The sequence below is a fragment of the Rosa rugosa genome, chromosome 6, assembly GCF_958449725.1.
Source record: "Rosa rugosa chromosome 6, drRosRugo1.1, whole genome shotgun sequence".
NCBI lineage: Eukaryota > Viridiplantae > Streptophyta > Magnoliopsida > Rosales > Rosaceae > Rosa > Rosa rugosa.
In genome coordinates this window covers 49,614,897-49,636,461 of record NC_084825.1, presented here as the reverse complement: position 1 = coordinate 49,636,461, position 21,565 = coordinate 49,614,897, and the positions used below count along the sequence as shown (strand labels likewise).

General features: G+C 38.6%; 2 protein-coding genes across 2 annotated transcripts; both read right to left on the bottom strand.

Moving 5' to 3' along the window:
* Window positions 1-5,152: 5,152 nt before the first annotated feature.
* LOC133716936 (WAT1-related protein At1g25270-like) lies at window positions 5,153-13,357 on the bottom strand. The gene is made up of 8 exons (XM_062143571.1): window positions 13,164-13,357; window positions 11,602-11,664; window positions 9,762-9,878; window positions 9,383-9,635; window positions 9,167-9,285; window positions 5,668-5,707; window positions 5,410-5,560; window positions 5,153-5,310 (listed from the first exon to the last, which is right to left on the bottom strand). The coding sequence occupies exons 1-8, from the start codon at window positions 13,355-13,357 to the stop codon at window positions 5,153-5,155; spliced, it is 1,095 nt and encodes a 364-aa protein (XP_061999555.1).
* A 1,324-nt stretch (window positions 13,358-14,681) lies between these two features.
* LOC133714287 (uncharacterized) lies at window positions 14,682-15,408 on the bottom strand. The gene is made up of 2 exons (XM_062140376.1): window positions 15,053-15,408; window positions 14,682-14,951 (listed from the first exon to the last, which is right to left on the bottom strand). The coding sequence occupies exons 1-2, from the start codon at window positions 15,304-15,306 to the stop codon at window positions 14,684-14,686; spliced, it is 522 nt and encodes a 173-aa protein (XP_061996360.1). The 5' UTR covers window positions 15,307-15,408; the 3' UTR covers window positions 14,682-14,683.
* Window positions 15,409-21,565: the final 6,157 nt, after the last annotated feature.

Genomic DNA, 21,565 nt, shown 5'->3' with positions numbered 1-21,565 from the left:
TCTTTGAACCATAATATAAATTCAAATTAATGAGAATAATTAATTAATAAGATAAAATTTAGTATGTCATAGCAACACTGTTCAAGGTCTTAGGGGTAGACCACAATATTTGGGTTTTAGGGTTTCATAAATCATTTTTATTGCTATTAGGGTTCGAAGTATCACAATTGAAAAACAAAAATCACATTCAACAACTACGATGAACATGTTGGGTATCAAAAAACGTTGATATCATAAAAGATTAGAGAAAAGACAAAAAATTAAGAAAGAGATCTGATGAAGGACCAACTTCTTCGTGCGTAGAGAGAACAACTTTGATAGACATTTTTTTTTTTAAGAGGAAACTTTGATAGACTTTTTCAAATCTTTGGTCTGGAGGCTAGAAAATTATTGGAGTTTGGTATGTATAGTTAACACTACAAAGTCCATGATTATCCATGATTTTCTAATTCCATAAGTATGAATGATATTTTGAATACCTCTGTACTTTTATTCATTTTTAAAAGTTCTAATTGAATGCCCCTAGATTTTGGTGGAATTCATGAAGTCTTAAAAAATCCTAATTGAATACCTCAAAACTTCCATGGACTGCTAAAAGTCTATATTGAATACACCCAGACTTTTAAATTTCATAGATTTCTTTGAAAGTTCCACTAATTTCATACTAACATTTATCCACACATGCTCTGCACGTGCAAATTATTATTATCTTTTTTTTTTTTTAAGAAAATAGAGTTGGTTATTGCAGAGAAAAGAAAATGAGAGAGAGAAAAGTGGGTTGTGGTATTTTTTTTGAAATTTTTTTAATAAAAAAACATTTTGTAAATGTCTCAATTATCCTTATGATTTAATTCATTCTCAAAGTTTATTAATTTTCTAGGATCACTTCTGTCAAAAGTTTAGATTTTGACTAACAAAACATCTTCTCTTATTAATAGTATAGATACAATACACCCACCCCCCAGCATATTCTCAAACGCCGGAAAATTTCGAAACTAAAAAACACAATGCAATCAGAACGGCATTGTAGTTTACCCTCTTCTTCTTCTTTTTTTTTTTTTTGGCTCCCCGGACTCCCGGAGACGAAGAATTGGATTTTGCAGAGAGAGAGAGATAGAGAGATATATAAAAGAAAAGGAAGTAAGATATGAAAGGAAAGTGGGCGCTATTGCCGTGTCTCCCATGTAAAGTAAGATATGAGAGGAACGTGGGCGCTATTGCCGTGTCTCCTATGTAAAGGAAGTAAGATATGAGGGGAAATGCAATCAGAACGGCATTGTAGTTTACCCTCTTCTTCTTCTTTTTTTTTTTTTTTTTGCTCCCCGGAGACGAAGAATTGGATTTTGCAGAGAGAGAGAGAGAGATAAAAGAAAAGGAAGTAAGATATGAGGGGAACGTGGGCGCTATTGCTGTGTCTCCCATTTCTCTAATTCCTGTAAAGGAAGTAAGATATGAGGGCCGGGAACGTGGGCGCTATTGCTGTGTCTCCCATTTCTCTAATTCCTGTATAAACTAATGCGGGGAAGATGAACGTGGTTGCTGTTGCCGTGTCTCCCATTTCTCTAAACTTTGTATAAACTAATGCTGCTCATCTCCTTGGCTGAAGAGATCTAATGCTAAACTAACCGAGTTCTTCTTGATGGCGCTGCCACTCTGGCTCACCATGTTTATATTTCACCTTTCCTTCCATTGATTCTCATCCCTTAGAATTGGTGAAATCAGTTGGGGAGAGAGAGAGACTCTATCTTTGACTCTCCGGTGTCCATTGACTCACACGAACATTGCGTCTCCGGTGTCCATTATGGTCATACATTGCATGGTGCATGGGTCAACCAGTCTATTTCCTCACAGCTTCCTGACTCCCATGTAGTCGCAGACACTATAAAAGGAGATGATGATTCAAGAACATTACAACACCAACAACATGAAGTATACTAAAATTGATTTGAAGGCATTAGCCCTCCAAATTCTTACAAAACTCGGCTGGATTCATCATCCAGATGAAGAAGAAACTGATCAACCACCGGTAGCTAGAAACCGCAGCTTAGACTGGGTGAAGATATTTGTTGTGTTTGGCTCGGCCTCCGCGATTGAAATGGCTCTTCTATCCGCCCAAATCCACTCTCAGCTCCCGGCAATCTTCTGCGTCCTCGGACTCACCATCATAATGTCCTTTACTTGCTTCTTTGTTAGCAATTCCATTCACTTCAACTATCTGATAGTGGCTGATGTGCTCGAGCGAGTTGGCATTTTCTTTGGGGTCACGGCAATCTTCATATGCATCAGTATTCCATTTCCCTTGTGGTTCAAATGTGTCACGTGCTTCATCTATGTGCTCTGTTGGTTTACAATCTTGTTTTGTAATTACTTCCATTCTTAGAATCTTAGGAGGAAGGAAATAAAAAACGTCTTTGTCACTGATGCAGTTGAATTCTTGTTTTGTCTCTTCCTCTAGATTCTGCTTAAAACTTCTCATCCTTAGTAGCATTTTTACTCTCATCTTCAAGCTGTAGATTTCATTTTGGGCTGCTTGATCAAACTGTTTGGGCTTCGACTTGTAGAATCTTGTTTGAGCTTGCCTGCTTGTAGTTGACAATTTGAGCTTCAGGCCTTCAGCCCCGTCTGTTTCCTCTCCGCCTTGTAATTTGTCCCAAAAAAATGTGATAAAAATCATTTGAAAGGTCATTTCTTTCTTGACTTTTTGGATCAGAACTAGGTAGGTAACCATGTTTGATTTTAACCAATAAAGAAATTGGCGAATTAGTCCGGCTACGATGTGATACACTTCATGAGGGTGTGTGCACGTGTGGTTACTACTGTCGTCCAAACCTCAAAAAAAAAAAAAAAAAAAAATTGGCGAATTCCTACCATGAGAGAGATGAAGCTCAAATTGTCAAATACAAGCAGGCCCGACATTGTTCAATCGAAAAAAACTTGCCCGGCATGGCAGCTGTGTTTTACGTACATATATAGAGTTCTTTAGCTTGGCATTCAAGTTACACTGTAACGATGACGTCAAAGATGATGAATAATGTTTTTTTTTTCTTTTTTTTTGTGCGCGGTTAATAGTGGCAAATATTCAGTGAAGGAGAAATTTAGGAAATTTAACAGCGATGTCAGCGCTGACGTACTGCCTCTGTTTCGGGAAGGTAATTAAGGAAGTAATTACCGTAAAAACTGTGGTGGACAGTGGACTGATAGCTCGTCTTTTTCTGTCTTGTATTAATTAATTTCACTCATTACGTATTGGGAATTGGGGACAGTGTGTGTGTGCACGATAGTTTTTTCTTGAAATGTAAATTGATGACTTGGTAAACCCTTCTGGATATTTATTTAGAATTGGAAGGCTAAATATGTTCAAGTCAAACCATGCAAATCTAAGTGTTTGCTGTAATTTAGTCGGATTCTGTACGTTACATGCACGATCAAGTGTACATAATGTAGGTGGGAGATATACCATAATTAGGTTTTTGAATATTGCTCCAGCTGGAGTTAGCTAGGTTATTTGTTAACCGATGCGCGCAGGTATGAGAAAATGAGGAAGAGACTAAATAAATTACTGTTGCCCTCCTTCTTGTTGGAGGAACCGAGGAAGAGAGTAACTCAGCCTATTCTGCCTACTCGATGGGGTGGTAATTTATGAAGACAATTCTTGCCGCAAAAATACCTCCATGATCCGTAAAAAAAAGCCATAAATCAAGAACCATGTGCTGGCTTGCTTATGAGGTGTAGGGCCACTATATGATTGTGTAGTTTCTATGTCTCTAGGTAAGCAATCAGTAAAAGCCTCGATAAATGTTTTTTTTATATATTTTTTTATTTTTTATTTATATCAAGTTTAGCCTTTGGATGTGATTCCAAAATGTGTATCTTTGATTCAAATTAATATAAGGCTATATCACAATCGATCTGATCACTGGAGTCATTCCAAATTTCGAAACAAAACGTTTGATAGTAGGAGTGTGTGATGTTTCTATAGTAAAACTCCAACATTCAAGTCTCTAAACTAGAATTTATCTCAAAAAGAAAGTCTCAGTTGCATGTATATTAACAGGACCCGTCCCGAAATTTCCCCCTAAAATCTCAGGTGGTCCTGCGGGGCCCACTTTCTAAGAAAATTCGACATAACTTCCGTAAAAAGTAGGCAACCCTAACCTGACAATATAACACAAAACACACTTACATGGATAAACTCAAATTCCACTCCTGGAGCCACCTTACTCCCCAAACACAACCACTCAACCAACTAAAATAAACAAAATTGAACCTTCCACAATTTTTACAACAATCTCAAAGTATAATCAAACTCAATCTCAACCCATAATTATACAAATATTAATCTAAATCCTCCCGAGGTTATCAAAGCAATCTATGGAAAATGAAATATAATACATAAAGTAGGTTAACGAATAACCTGCAGAGGATAGATGACAGTAGCGGTGCTGCTTAAAACTTGAGGGAAAATGTCAAATGGCTCGAGGCGCTCCTATTGGACTTGGTTTGGTGGCCGGAGATGGCCGGAATTGAGAGAATTTGCCGGAATTTCCAAAAATGCTACAGTGGAGGTTTTGCTTCGATTTGGGGTTTTCCGGCCAAATTGCCATAACCCACGACCACCAACATGCAGGGGAGAATTTGCCGGAATTTCCAAAAATGCTACAGTGGCGATCCTCCAATGACCGGTGACAAGCCGTCAGGTGGCTGGACGCTGGTGAATTGGTGGGGACTGAAAGATCGGGGGAGGGGAGAGAGAGAGAGTTACTGAGGTGGGTTTCTGGAAATGGAAACCTACCACAATAACTATCCATTTTTATAATATATTACCCAAAATAGTAACTTTCCCTTTTTATAATAACTTACCCAAAACAGTAACTTTTCCTTTTTATAATAACTTACCCCAAACAGTAACTTTCATATTTCGCCTATAATTTTCGCATACGAACTCCAATTTTTACTGCACGCGCTCGGTTTAACGTCCTCTACGACTTTTATGAAAAAATATTTCTCAAATTTTGACCTAAACAAAAAATCAACTTTTAAGGCTACTAAAAGTATCGAAAATAATTAAAACGTAACGAAATTGTCATTTATCGTTTAATTGCAATCAAACATGTAAAATTTTGGTTCGGGACATAACATATATGTTGCCTCATCATCCAACATTCAATGGAATTGGAACGCTATCTATGGACTTGGAATTTCGGGGAGCTATTGTCGATGAGGGTAGTACGAGTGATGATGGTTCTTCTTTGCTTTTTCCCCACAGCACCATGTATAGCCCGCACACAATTAGAACCCCTCCCAATACACGGTCGAAAACAATCGACCAAAATACACACATCATTGACAAATTCAACAAGACACAATTTTGGAATTGAAAATTTACTATATATCATACAGATTTATACCTTCCGAGGCTAGATTTTTCCTCCAACAACAAGGAACTAGCAAGGGCCACCATCAACAGTACCAGTGGAGCGAAAATTGACACAAAAAGTGCCCCTCGCTTTTGTACACACCAAGACATCAGAACCACTGCCACTCCAGAAACCATGATTCCCTACATGATGCACAACACAACTTCAAATGTTAATATAAACCATGCGTGTGAGCATCAGTGCATCGGATACACCAAATAATTAGCTAGTTTCTAAATAAATATTGTACCGAGTATGCAGCAGTCCACAACCTAATATCCCAACCCATCACTACTAGAATTTTGGCCTTAGACATCGGCCAGAAACCGATGTTAAAAAAAAAACCTACCGATGTCTTAGTGGGTGATGTTAAAGATCATGAAAACCCAGACATCGGTTAGTAGCCGATGTTAAAAATGTCGATACACATCGCTTCCTTGTAAGTACCTGATGTATAAATTGGGTCCTAACATCAGTTTTCTTTTATAAAACCGATTTATCTTCTTATTATGACATCGTTTTATCATTTTAATCGATTTATGATCTCCTATTTAACATATGTTTTATAGAGAGAACCGATGTACCTTTTCTTTTCTAACATCAGTTTATTATTTGAATGTGTTTTGTTTTTATTGCTTTTGCTTCAGCTAAACTTTACAATCAATTTTCTTTCCTCTTATATACATCAGTTCTTGGTGATAACCATCAAAATAAAAATACATAAAGATAGAGAGAATATTAATTTTCATTGATATTGATAAAGTACATAATCAATTGAAAAACAAAGGTCATAACAACATCCTTGTAAGAATATAATACATACAACCTATGTATACAACATCCTTGTAAGCAAAGATTCCACTATCTTAACAAAAAAAGCTTGTAGCAAAACTAACATCTCTAGCAACCCTCACCCCCTTGACAGTCCGAGTATTGCTCAAAATTGTCCTCCCATTACCTGCAATTGATTGACTGCAACCATATACATACTTTGAATGAAAGCTTAATCATATGCAAACTTGTCACTAACCATCCCTTGCATGAGATACTCTGGAGCCATGTATCCGAAAGTTGATCTTAATCAAAATCACAAAAGGGGATATCTCACTGCAACACATTTTCACAACAGATCGTCACCTCCCAAAGCCTTAATACTAACCAAATAAATCATGCACTCCAATAAAGTATAACACAAAATGGAAGGCCACATATCAGAAGGAAAAATACAAGGCCTTACTACCTCCTAATAAAAAACTCTCCATGTTGGTCTTGAAGGATCCCATCCACCATCCATGCTACTAGCTGGTTATACATGGACCTGATGTGCATGCCAGAGAAGCCTATGCTAGCAACACATAGAAAAACATATATCGGAAACTAATCAGCTTAGAATTCATTTTGCTCAAGTAAATATTAATTAATGCATTTCAGACATCAACTCATACTCAAATAGATGGAGTCAAAAATGAATTTACAAGACAAAAGAGTGACTATAATTACAAATACTTTTTATGTGAGAATCATGAATTAATTAACAAAAAAAATATGTCAACAAGTAGTCTGCAGCTGCCACAGAACAAGCACAAAAAAGAACATGTATATGTCAATTGGTATGAGCAGTTTTACAAAATACTTTAAAAAAAAAATACAAAACAGATTTAAGATGGCTACTAATACGGAATCAAGAAAGAGTTCATTTGGCATGGTTGTAGGCAAATTGTCTTGTCCCTTTTCTCAATTCAGTCACCAAAAAAATCAATAAAGTGATAGAAAGTTTCTCCAAAAAGAAAATGGCAATTGCCACATTCCTAAGCACATTAAATATTATTAAAAAAAATCCAATGTAAAACTAATTAAAGATAAAGAATCAAAGTTGAATCGCTAGTAATCTCGTGCCCCACAACACAAGAAATCCAATGAAACATTGACAGTTGCAAGTATCATATTTCGAACTAACCTTTGAAGCAAAAGTCCCTTGAGGCCAGTTCAACAGCCCTGTCACCATTTGCCCAGTTTTATTGCAATCATCATCAATAGCCTAAACACACAGACACACATTCACAAAATGCATGAAAACACAAACCACATTTGCAAAGCCCAAATCTTTAACAAAACTCATCAACAACTACCTGTTTGCCCAGAATGACCATTATTCTTCTCCTTCCTTTTCCTCTTTGCTGTTAAAACTACTACGTCTCCATTCACTTGGGGGATTTGTTTGTGTTTTACCCCCCCCCCCCCTACTTTTTTACCTTTTCATTTCTCTTCCCAATTTGAAGACTCAAAATAAAAGAAAGGAAAGAAAAAAACAGAGTGAGGATTTGTGACTGTTAGATGAATGAGAACTAAACACGTACTCAATCCATCAAATCCACACTGCTTGTATCCTTGGACTTATAAGGATTGCACAATGCTTTCTAAACTTTTAAGTAAGCCAACTAAGCTCAGTAGCACATGCTTTCTAAACTTTCACATACCTTGACTGTAGTTGTTGGACTTTCTTCAAAAACCAAGTGAAATTTCAAAGCTCCATACAGTTAAGAGCAACCAAACCCGAACTCTTTTCTTTGTTTTGCTAACTTCTTCAATATGCAGAACCTCCGAATTCACATCAAATCAGGCCAAAAACCTAAAGCACAAACTATACAAAAATCAGATCCCACCTATCAACAACATAATCAAATAAGTTTCAAGTAAAAAAAAAAAAAAAAAACCCAACAAAAACACCTTTCACCTGGACGAAGTATGAAACCTGGAAAAAAACGATTAGAGAACCTGAAGACATCAAAGCAATCAAAAAGTAAATTCTCAGCAATTAGAAGAAATTACGAAAACAAAAGCACAAATACAAAACCAATTACCCAGATTTCTCTATAAAGCAATGATGTGTCACCCAGTTATGAACATTTTGTATCACAAATTAGATGAACAATCATCAAGAATAACAAAACCCCCAATTAGAATCAGAAAGCAATACCTCTGGCTTATTGTTGATGAATGACTCTCGAAGCCATTCCTAAATCTTTGATTCAAAATCAATCCTTTCAATCTTTCTCTCTGTGAAGAACAAGAAGGAGGTTGGGTGCCGAACAGAAAGGAAACAAGAACTCATATTCGTGGAGGAGAGAGAAAGTGGATCTGGAGGACTCTCTCTCCTCCGTCACGATCTCCAACCACCGGAGTGGGCTAACCGTAGCCCTAAACTCATATTCGTGGAGGAGAGAGAAAGTGGATCTGGAGGACTCTCTCTCCTCCATCACGATCTCCAACTACCGGAGTGGGCTCACCGTAGCCACCATCTTCTTCGCCTTCCTCCAACGAGTCAACGCCAGGCTGCACCTCCGAGATGAGCCACAAAGAAATCTCTGCGAATTCGTTTTCTAGGGTTTTGTGGTTCCGGTTTGATTGGGACGCGGGGGGGGGGGGGGGGGGGGATAGAGAGAGAGAGAGAGGAGGAGGGTAAGGAGGAGAGGGATAAGGTTTCGGGGGAGGGCGAGAGAGAGTGAGTGAAGTAAAGTGGGAAAATTTTGTTCCCGCGTGTACAAATTTTTTTAACTCAAGTCTTTCCGCGTTTTCAAAAATTTTGGAATCAAAATATAGACATCAGTCAACAGTAAAAAATGATGTCAGTTATATGCATACAAATCGGTATTTGAGGAATCGATGTTAATGACATTTTTTTACATCGCGGGAATTCCTCACCGATGTAATTGTTATGATGTCTAAGAGCAAAATTTTAGTAGTGCATCTTCCATTGATTCCAATCTCTCTCCATGCAAAGCGCAAAAATAACGGACTGGATGGATCCCATGATGCACATCAAAGCCGTGCTCGAGTAAGGACAGGGATATCTCTTGCTCATCTTCGCCTGCATCAAATTGAAATCCATGAGATCATTTCCACGAACACACGCAGATAATTCAAATGTTTGGAAGATCATGTGGTTTATTTGTGGCCGTTGAAACCTGAACTGTGAGCCATATTCCGAAGCATAAGATGCTGCCGAAGCCTGCCAGGAAGCCCAACGCAGGATTGTTCTTGTGGCCTGAGGATGAGACGCTACTAGTGTTGTGATATTGCCGTAGAAGGTCAATATGAGTGGACCAAATGGTAAATACAGGTCCACGGTAGAAAGTAAAAAGCATTGCTCCTCCTATCCCAACCACGGTCCCAACAATTTTGGCTATGCCGGAATATCCCAAGGTCAACTTCTCCTGCCTAATCAGATCATTTATCACAAATAATAAATAAAATAATCCAATAATAAAGAAAAGATGTTTGCTAAAATGTCTGAATGAGACTTAACAGTACTCGGGAAGTAGTGCAAACTGTATATATATGTACCGAAAACATAGAGCAACCACGAAGGTAATGGCTGGGAGGAGATTGGAGATGGCTGCAAGAAATGTGGGTGACGTCAGCGCTAGACTCACAACATATAAGTTTTGTGTCGCGGCAGCCCTGCCACAATCAAAATGAATTATTAAATGGGGTTTTGTCCATTTACCCCATTTCTAGGGATTTTTTTCCCACTTACCCCATTAAGTTTTTTTAATTCTCTCTTACCCAATACACTCTAAGGGAGTCTTCCCTAATACCCCATTAATATTTTTTTTTTGTTTTTAATTTTTTTTTAATACCATTTTACCCCTCACCCCTTTGTTACTTAGAGAGAGAAATAGAGAAAATGGAAGAGAGAGAAACCATAGGAGACTTCGCCGGAGTCCGTCACCGGCGGCCGGAATCCGGTCACCGGCCGCCGGAATCCGGCCAACTTTCGCCGGAATCCGGTCACCGGTCGCCGGATTCCGGTCACCGGCCGCCGGATTCCGGTCACCGGCCGCCGGATTCCGGTCACCGCCGCCGGATTCCGGTCACCGGCCGCCGGATTCCGGTCACCGGCTGCCGCCCACCGGAATTTGCTGAAAATCTCACCGGAAAGTTTTTTTGCCCCCAATAGACATCTATTGCCCCCCAATAGACCTTTATTGCCCCCTATTGCCCCCAATAGACGCCTATTGCTCCGATAGTCTATTGCCCCCTAATAGACGTCTATTGCCCCCAATAGACGACTATCAACCATGTATTGCCCCCCAATAGACGACTATCAGCCATGTATTGCCCCCAATAGACGTTTCGATTACCGAAATGGGAACTAATTTTCCTAAAATTACACAAATAAAACTTTGATTAAATAAAAAAAAGAAGAGATTACGTCAATTCAAAACGTCTATTGCCCCCCAATAGACGTCTATTGCCCTCCAATAGACGCCTATTGCCCCAATAGACATTCAAAACTTTTTTTCTTTCACTGTCCCGTTACTTAAAAAAAAAAAAAAAAAAAAAAACTGATATGGGCACCCAGAAAATGATTTGGGCACCCATGTCATCTTCTCCCATCTTTCCGACTGCAGACCCGGGACCGGAAGTAGTAGTTGATGTGTCGCTGACGTCCTCCGGGAGCTCGAGCCCAGAGCCTCCATGTCACAATTCCCCTCCACAACCCCAAAATCGGAGTCGCCGGAGACCAAAACGGAACGGGCTGTTACCTGAGACTGCTCGACGCGCTGTGGAACCGATCCATAACGAAATTGACCTGGTTCTCGCGATCCGACGACAAATCGTCGTGTGTTGGAAATGGAATTGGGCTCCGAAACGATGTCATCGCGGTTCCGCTCGGCGTGGATTGTGGAATGGTACTGGGAAAAGATGTCGTCTTCGCAGTCAAGTCTTCGTCGTCTTCTTCGTGGACGGTGACGAACTGGGCCGGCGGGAAATCAGGATCGGAGGACATGTAGAGGTCGAAGTCGTTGGAGGACCAGTTGGGGAGGGATTCGAAGGCTTGTTTATATGGTTGTCCTCGTCGGCGTGGGTGAGGAGAGAGAGAGGGAGTGTGATGCTCGTGCCGGAGAGAGAGGAGAGATAGAGGAGCATGGCATCAATGTCTTTTTCCAATTTGGCTGAGGGCAAAAATGTCATTTTACTTCAAATAGGGTAAGTGGGAATAAAAATTTCTTGCTCGGGTAAGTGGGATAACTTTGTCCAATTTTGGTGCTTTGGGTCAATGACCCTTATTAAATCAGAATTTAAATTTGGATATCAAAGATTTCTTACTATTTTGTTTTGGTTAAAGAGATATAGTGATATACTGTATATACCTTAATGGAATGCGACGAAAACTTACCCAATTAGGCCGCAGAGAAAAGCTTGAAACAACACAACCCAAGTAAGTTTTGGCCTTCTCTTCCTGATTATTACAATACAGGTATCAGTGATGTGTAAAATGATTAAGAAGTTTATTCTACAATTAATTAAGGGGGGTGAAATTTGCACCCCCAAATTTGCAAACCACACCCCATTTTATTATTTTAATAATATTTCAACTCCCATCCTTTACACTTCCTAAAATACCCTTAGAGTCAGATTTGATATTCTCTCTCTCACACACGCACACCATAAATCGAGTCCACCTCAATCTCCGTCGGCCGGAGCATTCCGCCGGGATCTGAAGAATTGCTTATATCCGATCCTCGATTTCCACGCCAAAATCGGATCTCCATTCCTAATCAACTCCTACCCTTTGCCTACAAATCGAACCCAGCGCCGGTTCGCCGGATCTGGCGACCAATCTCCACTATGACAACATGCTCTTCGCCCAAATCGACGCCGTCTACGCCGCCCTCGATCCAACGGTTCCGATTTCGGAAGAGAAAGCAATAGTGATCGAGAAGAGTTATCTGATTCCTGAACTGGAGATTCCCACATCGGTGAGAGTAAGAGTGAAAACTACGAGCTTAAACTACGCTAATTACCTTCAGATACTTGGCAAGTACCAAGAGAAGCCGCCTCTGCCTTTCATCTCCGGCTCCAATTACTCTGGCGTCGTCAACACCGTCAGCCCCGGCGTCTCTAAGTTTAAAGTCGGCGATGCTGTTTGCTCCGTCGCCGCCCTCGGGTCCTTTGCTCAGTTCATCGTCGTCGATCAGTCACTTCTGTGAGTTCTCTGTTATATAATTGAGTTGAATTTGATTGCGGAAACTTTTGGTGTTGGAAGGTTTGAAGTGCCGGAAGGGTGTGGTTTGGTGGCTGCTGATGCACTGCCGGTTGCATTTCGGACCTCTCATGTGGCTCTTCTTCACCAGGCCAATTTGAGCTCCGGTCAAGTAAGTACATTTGTGATTGGGTTTATGTAATTCATGTGTGGATGTGTTGGTGTAATTCATGTTTGGCTTCATTGCTTTTGTTGTTTGTGGGAAATTGGGATTGTGTCTGGGTTTGAATTGGAGATTGATTGTGTCTTGGGTGATGAATTTGCAGGGGAGCTGAGAATATGCAGTATTTGGAGTCATTGGGGGTTGATCATGTGGACTCCAGCAGTCAAAGTATTATCCAAAGTGTGAAGGACTTTTTGAAAACCAGAAAGCTTAAAGGCGTTGATGTTTTGTATGATCCAGTTCGGTCTCTGCTCTTTAACCTTGCAGCTAGAAAGAGGAACCCAGCTTGGGCTTGTTTTCAGAGGAGAGAGAGAGAAGAGAAGAATAAGAGTTGTCGTGGTTTTGGAGAAAAGAGAGAGAGAGAGAGGACCAAATCTGACTATAAGGGTATTTTAGGAAGTGTAAAAAGATAGGAGTTGAAATATTATTAAAAAAATAAAATGGGGTGTGGTTTGCAAATTTGGGGGTGCAAATTTCACCCCCTTTAATTAAATATAGAAGAAATGAAGACTTGGAGAAATATATTATGTACCTCTCAAGTATCAGAGCCAGTGGAACCATAAACGCCGCTGAAAACATCAGTCGGTAGGCAACGAAAACATTCAAGTTCATCCCTGTTACTGCAACTAGTTTGTACATTATGTTCATCACAGTATACAAAATCTGGGTAACCACCATCATCATTACCGGCTTCAAATTAGAGGAAGCCTCATGATTCTGCACCATTAGGAACTTTTCGAGACGGAAGGAGGGGGGGGGGGGGGGGGGGGGGGGAGGGGAAGGCTTTGATTATCAGTTTATGAGAGGCAGCGAGCTGTTATACATATTTATAGAGTGGTAGCCTACATATTTATAGAGAGTGGTAGCCTGGACATTCAAGGAATCTCTGCATTTTCATCATAATTAAACCATGATGTCACCGATGATGATCATTTTTTTTTTTTTTTTTTGGGGGTGGTGAATAGTGAAAGATTCCTCTATCTCCCTCGTACAATTGTGCCTTGGGAGATAGATTCCTTGTCTATCAATCTTTGTGCTAGCCAGCTCCACTTCTTTATGTTTGATATTGCAGTATTTATTAAGGCTGTACTGTAAATTGATGACCTTGCAAAACCCTTTAGGAAATGAAGTAATTGAGTTAGAAGTTTGTATATATCTCAGTCAATTAATATATCATGTTAGTGCATACACATGCTTTTCATTTTTTTACTAGGCCAGTTGAGTTGTAGCCGTTGAATCTATACATACGCATTTGAGTTCCTTTCTTGGGTATCTTTTTTCATGATTTTTTTGTGATGTTATGAACGGGAATTTGGTGGCTTGCGGCACTTGCATGAAATGTGAACAATAGAATAAAACAGATCGCGCAAGGTTACTATACACTCCCTTTTTAAGTGCCCTCTTTTAACTCTGTTAACTTACTTGCAAGTTACAAATCACCAATTAGGTCTAGATTTATTTCATTCTTTTTTATTGTCCAAATGGAGAAAATTCCATCCTACTTTCTAAATGACCCAAAAATTATTAACCCAAAGACCAATAACATTTGAGAGTAAGCATTTTTCGCCTCAAATTGGTTTTTGCAAAGGAACTAATATTACTTAATATTCTATTTATTCAAAATAAAAAAGATGGAGAAAATTCCATCCTACTTTTCTAAATGACCCAAAAATTATCAACCCAAAGACCAATAACATTTGAGAGTAAGCGTTTTTTACCTCAAATTGGTTTTCGCAAAGGAACTAATATCACTTAATATTCTATTTATTCAAAATAAAAAAGATTAATGAAATTATTTAATGCATCAGGAGCCTCTCAAAGTCTTTAGTAAAACTACTGTAACGGTGTTTTTGAAATAAAACTACAGAAAAAAAAAAAAAAAAACAAGAAGCACAATATGATTGGGAATTCAAGCGAAACAGGAGGAGCTAGGGAATATAGTTGTAATATTTATTTTAAATTTATTTTCAGACAAATATTCAAAATTTCAAATTTTATGATAAGAATACCATCAAAATCAAGCAGGTTTTGGTTATAATTTTGCCTTGGGCATCAGCTTTGGTTGGGCCGTAATCTATCAAGAAAGCTGTCCAACTTGGACATGCACCAATTACCCATTGTTTCAAGGGCCTCAGTCTCGGCCAACTCAAATTTGACATCTTTTTTAGCTGTCTCAAGAAGTTGTATTGCAGACCTCATATTACTGAAGCAGTTGTCAGAAGTGGGTTCTAGGGCCTTTAGTTTCTTCAATTCATCCTCAATGTTCTTGCTGCTGCACAGGAGGCTCGAACAGCGAGTTTTAATTGCCAATGACATCTGTCTGCAAAACAAAGAAACAATGTTAATCGTTGACTAGTTAAAAACATAATTCGTGCTTCAATTTGTATGCTAATTGATCGAGGTGAAAGCTATAGTACTTACTCCCGGACGAGCTGGTGTCGAGCCCTCTCGAGGTTTTTTATTGCCGGACAGTTTCCTCCAGCAGCATAGAGACGGTCCAGTTCCTTGAGTCTTTCCAATTCATGGTCAATCTTCTTGATACTGCTTAGAAGGATTAGCTCCTTCTCCAGATTTTTGATATGTAAAGACACATCTCCAAGACGGTCTTGTGATTGTGAAGTTCTGAGGTGTTTCAAATCCTGATCAACGATCTCCATTCGAGTTTCAACATTCATTGTTGGTAATTACTAGCTAGCCACCGATCGAGGAGAGAGAGAGCAATTTGTTTTGTGCTTTGAGTGAGTTTATGTCTCCGGTCATGACCCCTTTTTATAGTAATCGAGGGCATTCCATATTCAACTTGGACTAGAAGTTGTATATAACTATATAACTATAATTATATATATGCGACTCTGTTCCAAACTCATTGTACCGAGCCAATGAAAAAATATCTCTCCGATCCAATTCTTATTCTGCTGGGATTGATTTCCACTAGCTATATGGACCAAAGATCCGGATTGACTATGAACAACATGTATAAATATTAAGATTGATATTAGAGGCTGTACAAATTGTTTTGGCAATTAAAACTTCTCCTAATGACATTTTAACTCGATACTTCACACTGTAAAGTCCGTAAGACGTACGAAAATGATATGATAGATAGTTAATGATGTCTTATGTGGAATGTCATAACCATTTTAAAGTCTCAACTCTTAAGCCTTTTAGTGTCTAAGACCATGCCAGTTGGTTTGGTAACAGAAGCTTGCAAGTTAATGATCCCAAATTTGACTCTAATAATCGTCTACCTTTGTTGTGCGAGCATGAATTTCTTTTCTTTATCTATCAAGTTTAATGTGTTTTTGTACAAAAATTGATAGACACAAATGTATAAATTTGTATATATATATATTTTTTTTTTTGGCTGAATAGAGGGATAAGAGAGGCAATGAAGCTTCTTAACGCCTCAAAATTTATTTAAAGAAGTTTAAAGAAAAGAGATACAAGGAGAGGGGGACTAAGCCAAAACCTCTCTAATAAAAATATCAAACACACAAAAAACAAACTAGCTAATGCGATACTGTGGAAAACCTGAACGGTCACTATTACATGAGATAGTATGAATGGAGGAGTCAAATCTCACCAAACTAAGACCGTGGAAGTACTATAGTTTGCCAACAAGTCTGCAACTTTCTTACCTTCCCGAAAAATGTGAGACGAGCGAAAATGCATCATCGAAATATGGTGCAAACAATTCTTCCACTGAACCCTTAATTGCCATGGAACCAAATGGGGAGAGCGTAGGAAGTCAAGGACAAGAGAAGAATCTACCTCTAGCCATATATGCTTCCATTCCCGAACCCAAGCTAGTTCAATAGCTTTAATTACTGCCATCACCTCCGCTGCAATGGAACTAAGAATGTCTAAATTTGAAGAAAAAACACCAAGAAAATTTCCTCTATAATCACAAAAATAGCTCCATAGCCACCAACACCAGAGTCACTTTTCCATGCACCATCTGAGTTTATCTTAACCCACCCAAGGGGAGGAGGATGCCAAATAACCTCAGTTATCTTCAGAACAGGACGAAGATTACATTGTGCGCCAAAAGCTTTCACCACTCGCAGATCTTGAATTAAGTTGTTCATAGGGTCTTTTGCAAGCAGACTTGCTGCTTGTATATGTCCTGTAATTAGATGACAAATCATTGATACATGAATTGTCACCCATCAAACCTCACCTTATTTCTTGCTTGCCAAATGAACCATAGTACTGTAGTCAAACAAAAAATCCATAATTCTCTTAATTGAGCACTACGTCCCTGAAGACCAAATTGCAAGACTCCAATTAATGAGTTAGGAAGAGTACCCAATTCAAACCTTAATCCCATGAATCTCCAAATTTAAAAGGCAAATGAGCAATTAAGAAAAATATGGTCTACAGACTCTGAACCTTTGCAACAAAGACCACATGCTGAAGCCATAGATACACCTCTTTTTTGCAAAAAGTCAGCAGCAAGCACACGACCATGTAAAACTTTCCAATTTAATAAGGACATTCTTGGTGTTATATACTGAGACCACATGATCTTACCCCAGTTCAAAGAAGGCAATGGCTGCCTTAAGAAATGATATGCAATCTTAGCAGTGAGCTCAATTAATGAGGAAGAAGACCATATGACCAAGTCCTTAGTGGTTGGATCAACAGCAACTGGAACTTAACTTATCAACTCACATATAGCCGGAAAATGAAATTGCAAGAGTTCAAGAAAATTGCAAACACCATTAATAATATAATCAAAAACCCGTCCATTAAGATTCTCCACAACCACCTGCAAACTAAAGAAATCAACAAGAGGTCTCCTAATGAAATTATCTTTCCAGAAAGCAACTTAAGAGCCTAAACAATTATAAGAGTTTACTTTATTTTATTTTCCTAACATTTACATGTTAAATCGGTCATGCACTTTTAATTTCATCATGTACCTTTATGCTCTCCTCCCTCCAATTTAATCAATTTAATCATGTCCAATCATTAGTTTTTCTTACAAATATTTTGTAACTTGAAACTGTGGCTCTAATTGACTCCCTTGTACGATGATGATTCACCAATGCAACAATGCTAAATTATATCGTATATGGCTTCAATTTCAAAATACATCCCACAATAGTTGGCAACAAAACCAAGGATTATACAAGATTAATTAATTGAAGTTGGTAAGTATATGAGCACCCGTAATGAAATTAAAAATACGTGGACACAAATTATTTAGAGTGCAAAAATCATGAGGGTAAAGTGAAATTTGCCATAATTAAAAAACCAATGTCTAGGTATTATAAATCTTATAACCCGTCTAATCCAATTAGTAATTACTAATTAGCAGCCCAATGTCATTTAGTCCAGTGACATAGTCTTCCATTTGTAATTGGGAGGTTGTGAGTTCGATTCATGAAAAACTAGTTGTAGCATTTGAGTTGTTTATCTATAAAAAAAAAATAAAAAAAAGTACTGATCAGTAAGTCGGGTGGGTTGATTTGTGTGTATCTGTGGTTGAGAATGGTTTCTTCAAATGTCAACCTGAAATTATATGATTGGCTGATTAGCAAATAGCAAGTTGAAACCTGACCTGACCAACCACATATGTCATATGATCACCCCTAGCTCTTATGAAGTTTGAATCACTGTGTAGTTAAGTAAATTAATCAACACAAGAGTTTTGAGGGATAATTAAAATCTACACCGTGAAGAAATATAGTTAGTAGCTATGAGAACTAGTATACAATCTAAACAAAAAGGTTTATGCATAAAATAGTAAAAACACCTATGTAGCAAAGGCTAGTTTATCTACGAAAAGTAATCTAAGATTGTACCAGATTAGTGAAAATATAACTTTCGTTGGCATAGAATTCTCTCTCTCAAAAATAACACGAGCTTGAGAGAACACAAAAAATTTCTTCTCCCTGTCGGACGGCAAGCTCTTTCGCGGTTGTTGGACGGGCATTTGTTGACTTCGTGTGGGTCTGGTGAGAGGCCGGGTTCCTCGATCATCGTTCTCATTCATATCGGGAAGATCTCGTTGGTGGTTTGGGTGGTTAGGAAGGGAGAGATCGCGGCTGTCGGATTTCGTTGTGTCCCTCGCTAGCCTGATCGGTAGAGTGCTTCGGTCTTGTGCAGCCGGAGGCGGCTAATTGGGGGTGTCATAGGAAATTGGCTTTCAAAAGCCTTATCATCGGTTCTGTTGGAATCCAGTTTTTTGGATTCTTAATCAATAAAGGCAGCTACTGCTAGGCTCTTAGATGGGCTTGCCCACTCAACCAACAATGTCAATTCTATACTGGTTTTTTAGGGCAATCCGACTGCGGTGACCATGGCGGGATGGGCCAGGCAGCCTGTTGTCTCTTCCTGGGTTGAGATTTGAGCTTGGGCTCTGCCTGGGCTGCTTTTCGTTTCAATTTATTTTAATTGGTTAATGCTGTCTTGCATTTGGTGTGTAATAAGTCTCTGTATATAAATTAATAAAATTATAGTAGTTAGTCAGTCTAAATGTCTGTGTGTGCACTCTAAATGTCTTGTTTGACCTAATGAGGCGACGATCTATTGTTAAATTGTCGCAATCTCCTAGTGGCAAAATAAAACCAAGTGTCGTCGGATTTATTATCTGGCTACAACGTGGTAGGAAAGCTATGCTTTTAGTAATTATGCTTCGTTGTAATCGAGTTATCTTTTCAATATATCACCACTTCGTCAAAGTAAATAGAGTAGTCAGTAGAAGACTTTTTGTTAATTGGTACCTGTTTGAATATATGTATTTTATAAAATTTTCTAATATCATTTCGGTAAGTATTCTAGATGTTTATTTTAATTAGAGATTTAGGCTCAATGTTCCTTCTTGTATTCGACAGTTTCATTAATCTTGAGAGGCAGCTGTACTAACCATTTATTTAATATATATATATATATCACTACAAAAAAGAATTCAATTAGCTTCACTTTTTTGCGTCGGCGTGTAATAGCCGTCGCGAAAGGTGGATATTTTGCTTCGGCAAATTCACCCCGTCGCAAAAACACCAATCCCGTACGACGGCAAAACAACCCCGTCACAAAAACACCAATCCCGTACCACGGCAAAACATCCCCGTCGCCATAAAACAAAGTGTTTGCTACTACGTAACTATGCCGTCGCATATTGTGATATGAATTGCTACCACCAATGTGCCGCGTCGGGTGTACTTTGTTGATCTAAACTCCATGTTAGAGGGCAAAAGAGAATTAAACTCTGAAAATTTTCTCTTTGGGTCAGCCTCTCTTCCGCTCTCAACGTACTTCTCTTCCGCATCAGATCTATTCAGAGTACCAAAGTCACAAATACATGCATCTTGTCTCTGGGTAAGATCGGTTATAACCTAGATCTCGTCATATCAAATCCAATCCAGATCTGGTATTTCCTTCTTCTCCAGATTCTCCGCTCTATCTAAGTTATATTTTGATACATGGACCTTCATTTTGAAGAGTGAGAAACAGAGAAGAGAGACCCGTAAGAGATTGGTTCTGGTTTGAAATTGGAAGGCACATAAGCTCTGCGCGCCGATACGGCAAGACCCGTAAGAATTCTTGTGTGTTTCTAGGGATTCAACTGCACAGGAGCTTAAAACTGCGTATCGGAAACTCGCTCTCAAGTAAGTTCAATTTCGGCTTCGAAATCCATCAATTTCGGCTTCGAAATCCATCAATTTCATTGTTTTAGGTAATTATCCTGTTTGCTTTTGTGTAATTTCTTGTTGGGTTTTGTTGCTATTCAGTTTCTGAGGATAGTATTGGTTTGGGAAGGTTAAGGGCCAAGTGAAATGGCCAGAAGTTTAGTTTCAGTTTATTTAGTGGAGCAATTATGATGCTAGTCTTAGACATAGTTTCACATGTAATATTGTTTTGAACCAAATTATGGTTATATACTTATATATCATCAAGACAAGAATATGAACAATCCTAAAGCGGTAGAACAGTTGAAGGAGGTTGCATTTTCATAAAGCATCTTATCTGACCCAGAGAAGGGGAGCGACTTTTCTAGAAAAACGCAAAGCAATTTCACTTATATCAGTTTTGAGCTACTCTTCCTGTTGTAATACAACTTCGTTTCTCATGTTTTCTATCTTAGTATGGGTAAGGTTTTTGAAATGTTTAATTTCTTCTGAAATTGCAGGTTTTGTATATTAATTTCAATTCTGCACTCTCTCAGGTACTTACATATTCTCCCTCTTTCTGCATTTTGGGGGTTCTTATTGTTTTTCTATTAGCTGAATCTGGGGTTAATCTCTTGCCTAAGATTCATGTTTAGTATATGGTTTAAATTTATGCTTGTTTGGTTTTGATTTCACAAACCCATAAGCATGCCTATTTGAAACATTGCAGGACACTAAATCAGTAATGCTTTACAATATGTTAGATTTCAATAGTTAATTTTTTTCTCCGCCAAAAACATCGTCATCTCCACCGTCGTCTTCGTTTGATTGGGTTTCTCGAAACGTCCTTCTTGACCTTTCAGGATAAAGGTTTGGTCTTTATGATTACGTCATCGTTTTAGCTACTTTTCCCAACTTCATAACTTATCTTAATTCAAACACGCAGAACAAGGAAAAAGAAAATTTTCCATTATTTTTCGAGAAAAGGTTTGGTTTTTATGATTGTGATGTTCCTTTTGGTTTTTGTCAGTGTTCCACTTCCATTGTTTTGAATGCTTGCACATGGATTAGTTGCCAGACACAGTGTACAATTGTTGACTGCAAAGAGTTTACCTTATGGATTTGGGAATTCTGATGCTAGCATGGTTTTACTTGGGACTACAACCTCCATGGCAGCTGCTAGTGCTTGTTTCTTATACATTCTTAGCACACAGTTTTCAGGAACTTCGTGCTTCGTATTGTTTGTGATCGGCTTTCCCTTTCCTTCAGCTTATTTCATCACTTTAAGGTTAGCTATGAATGCTATTCGATTTCTTTT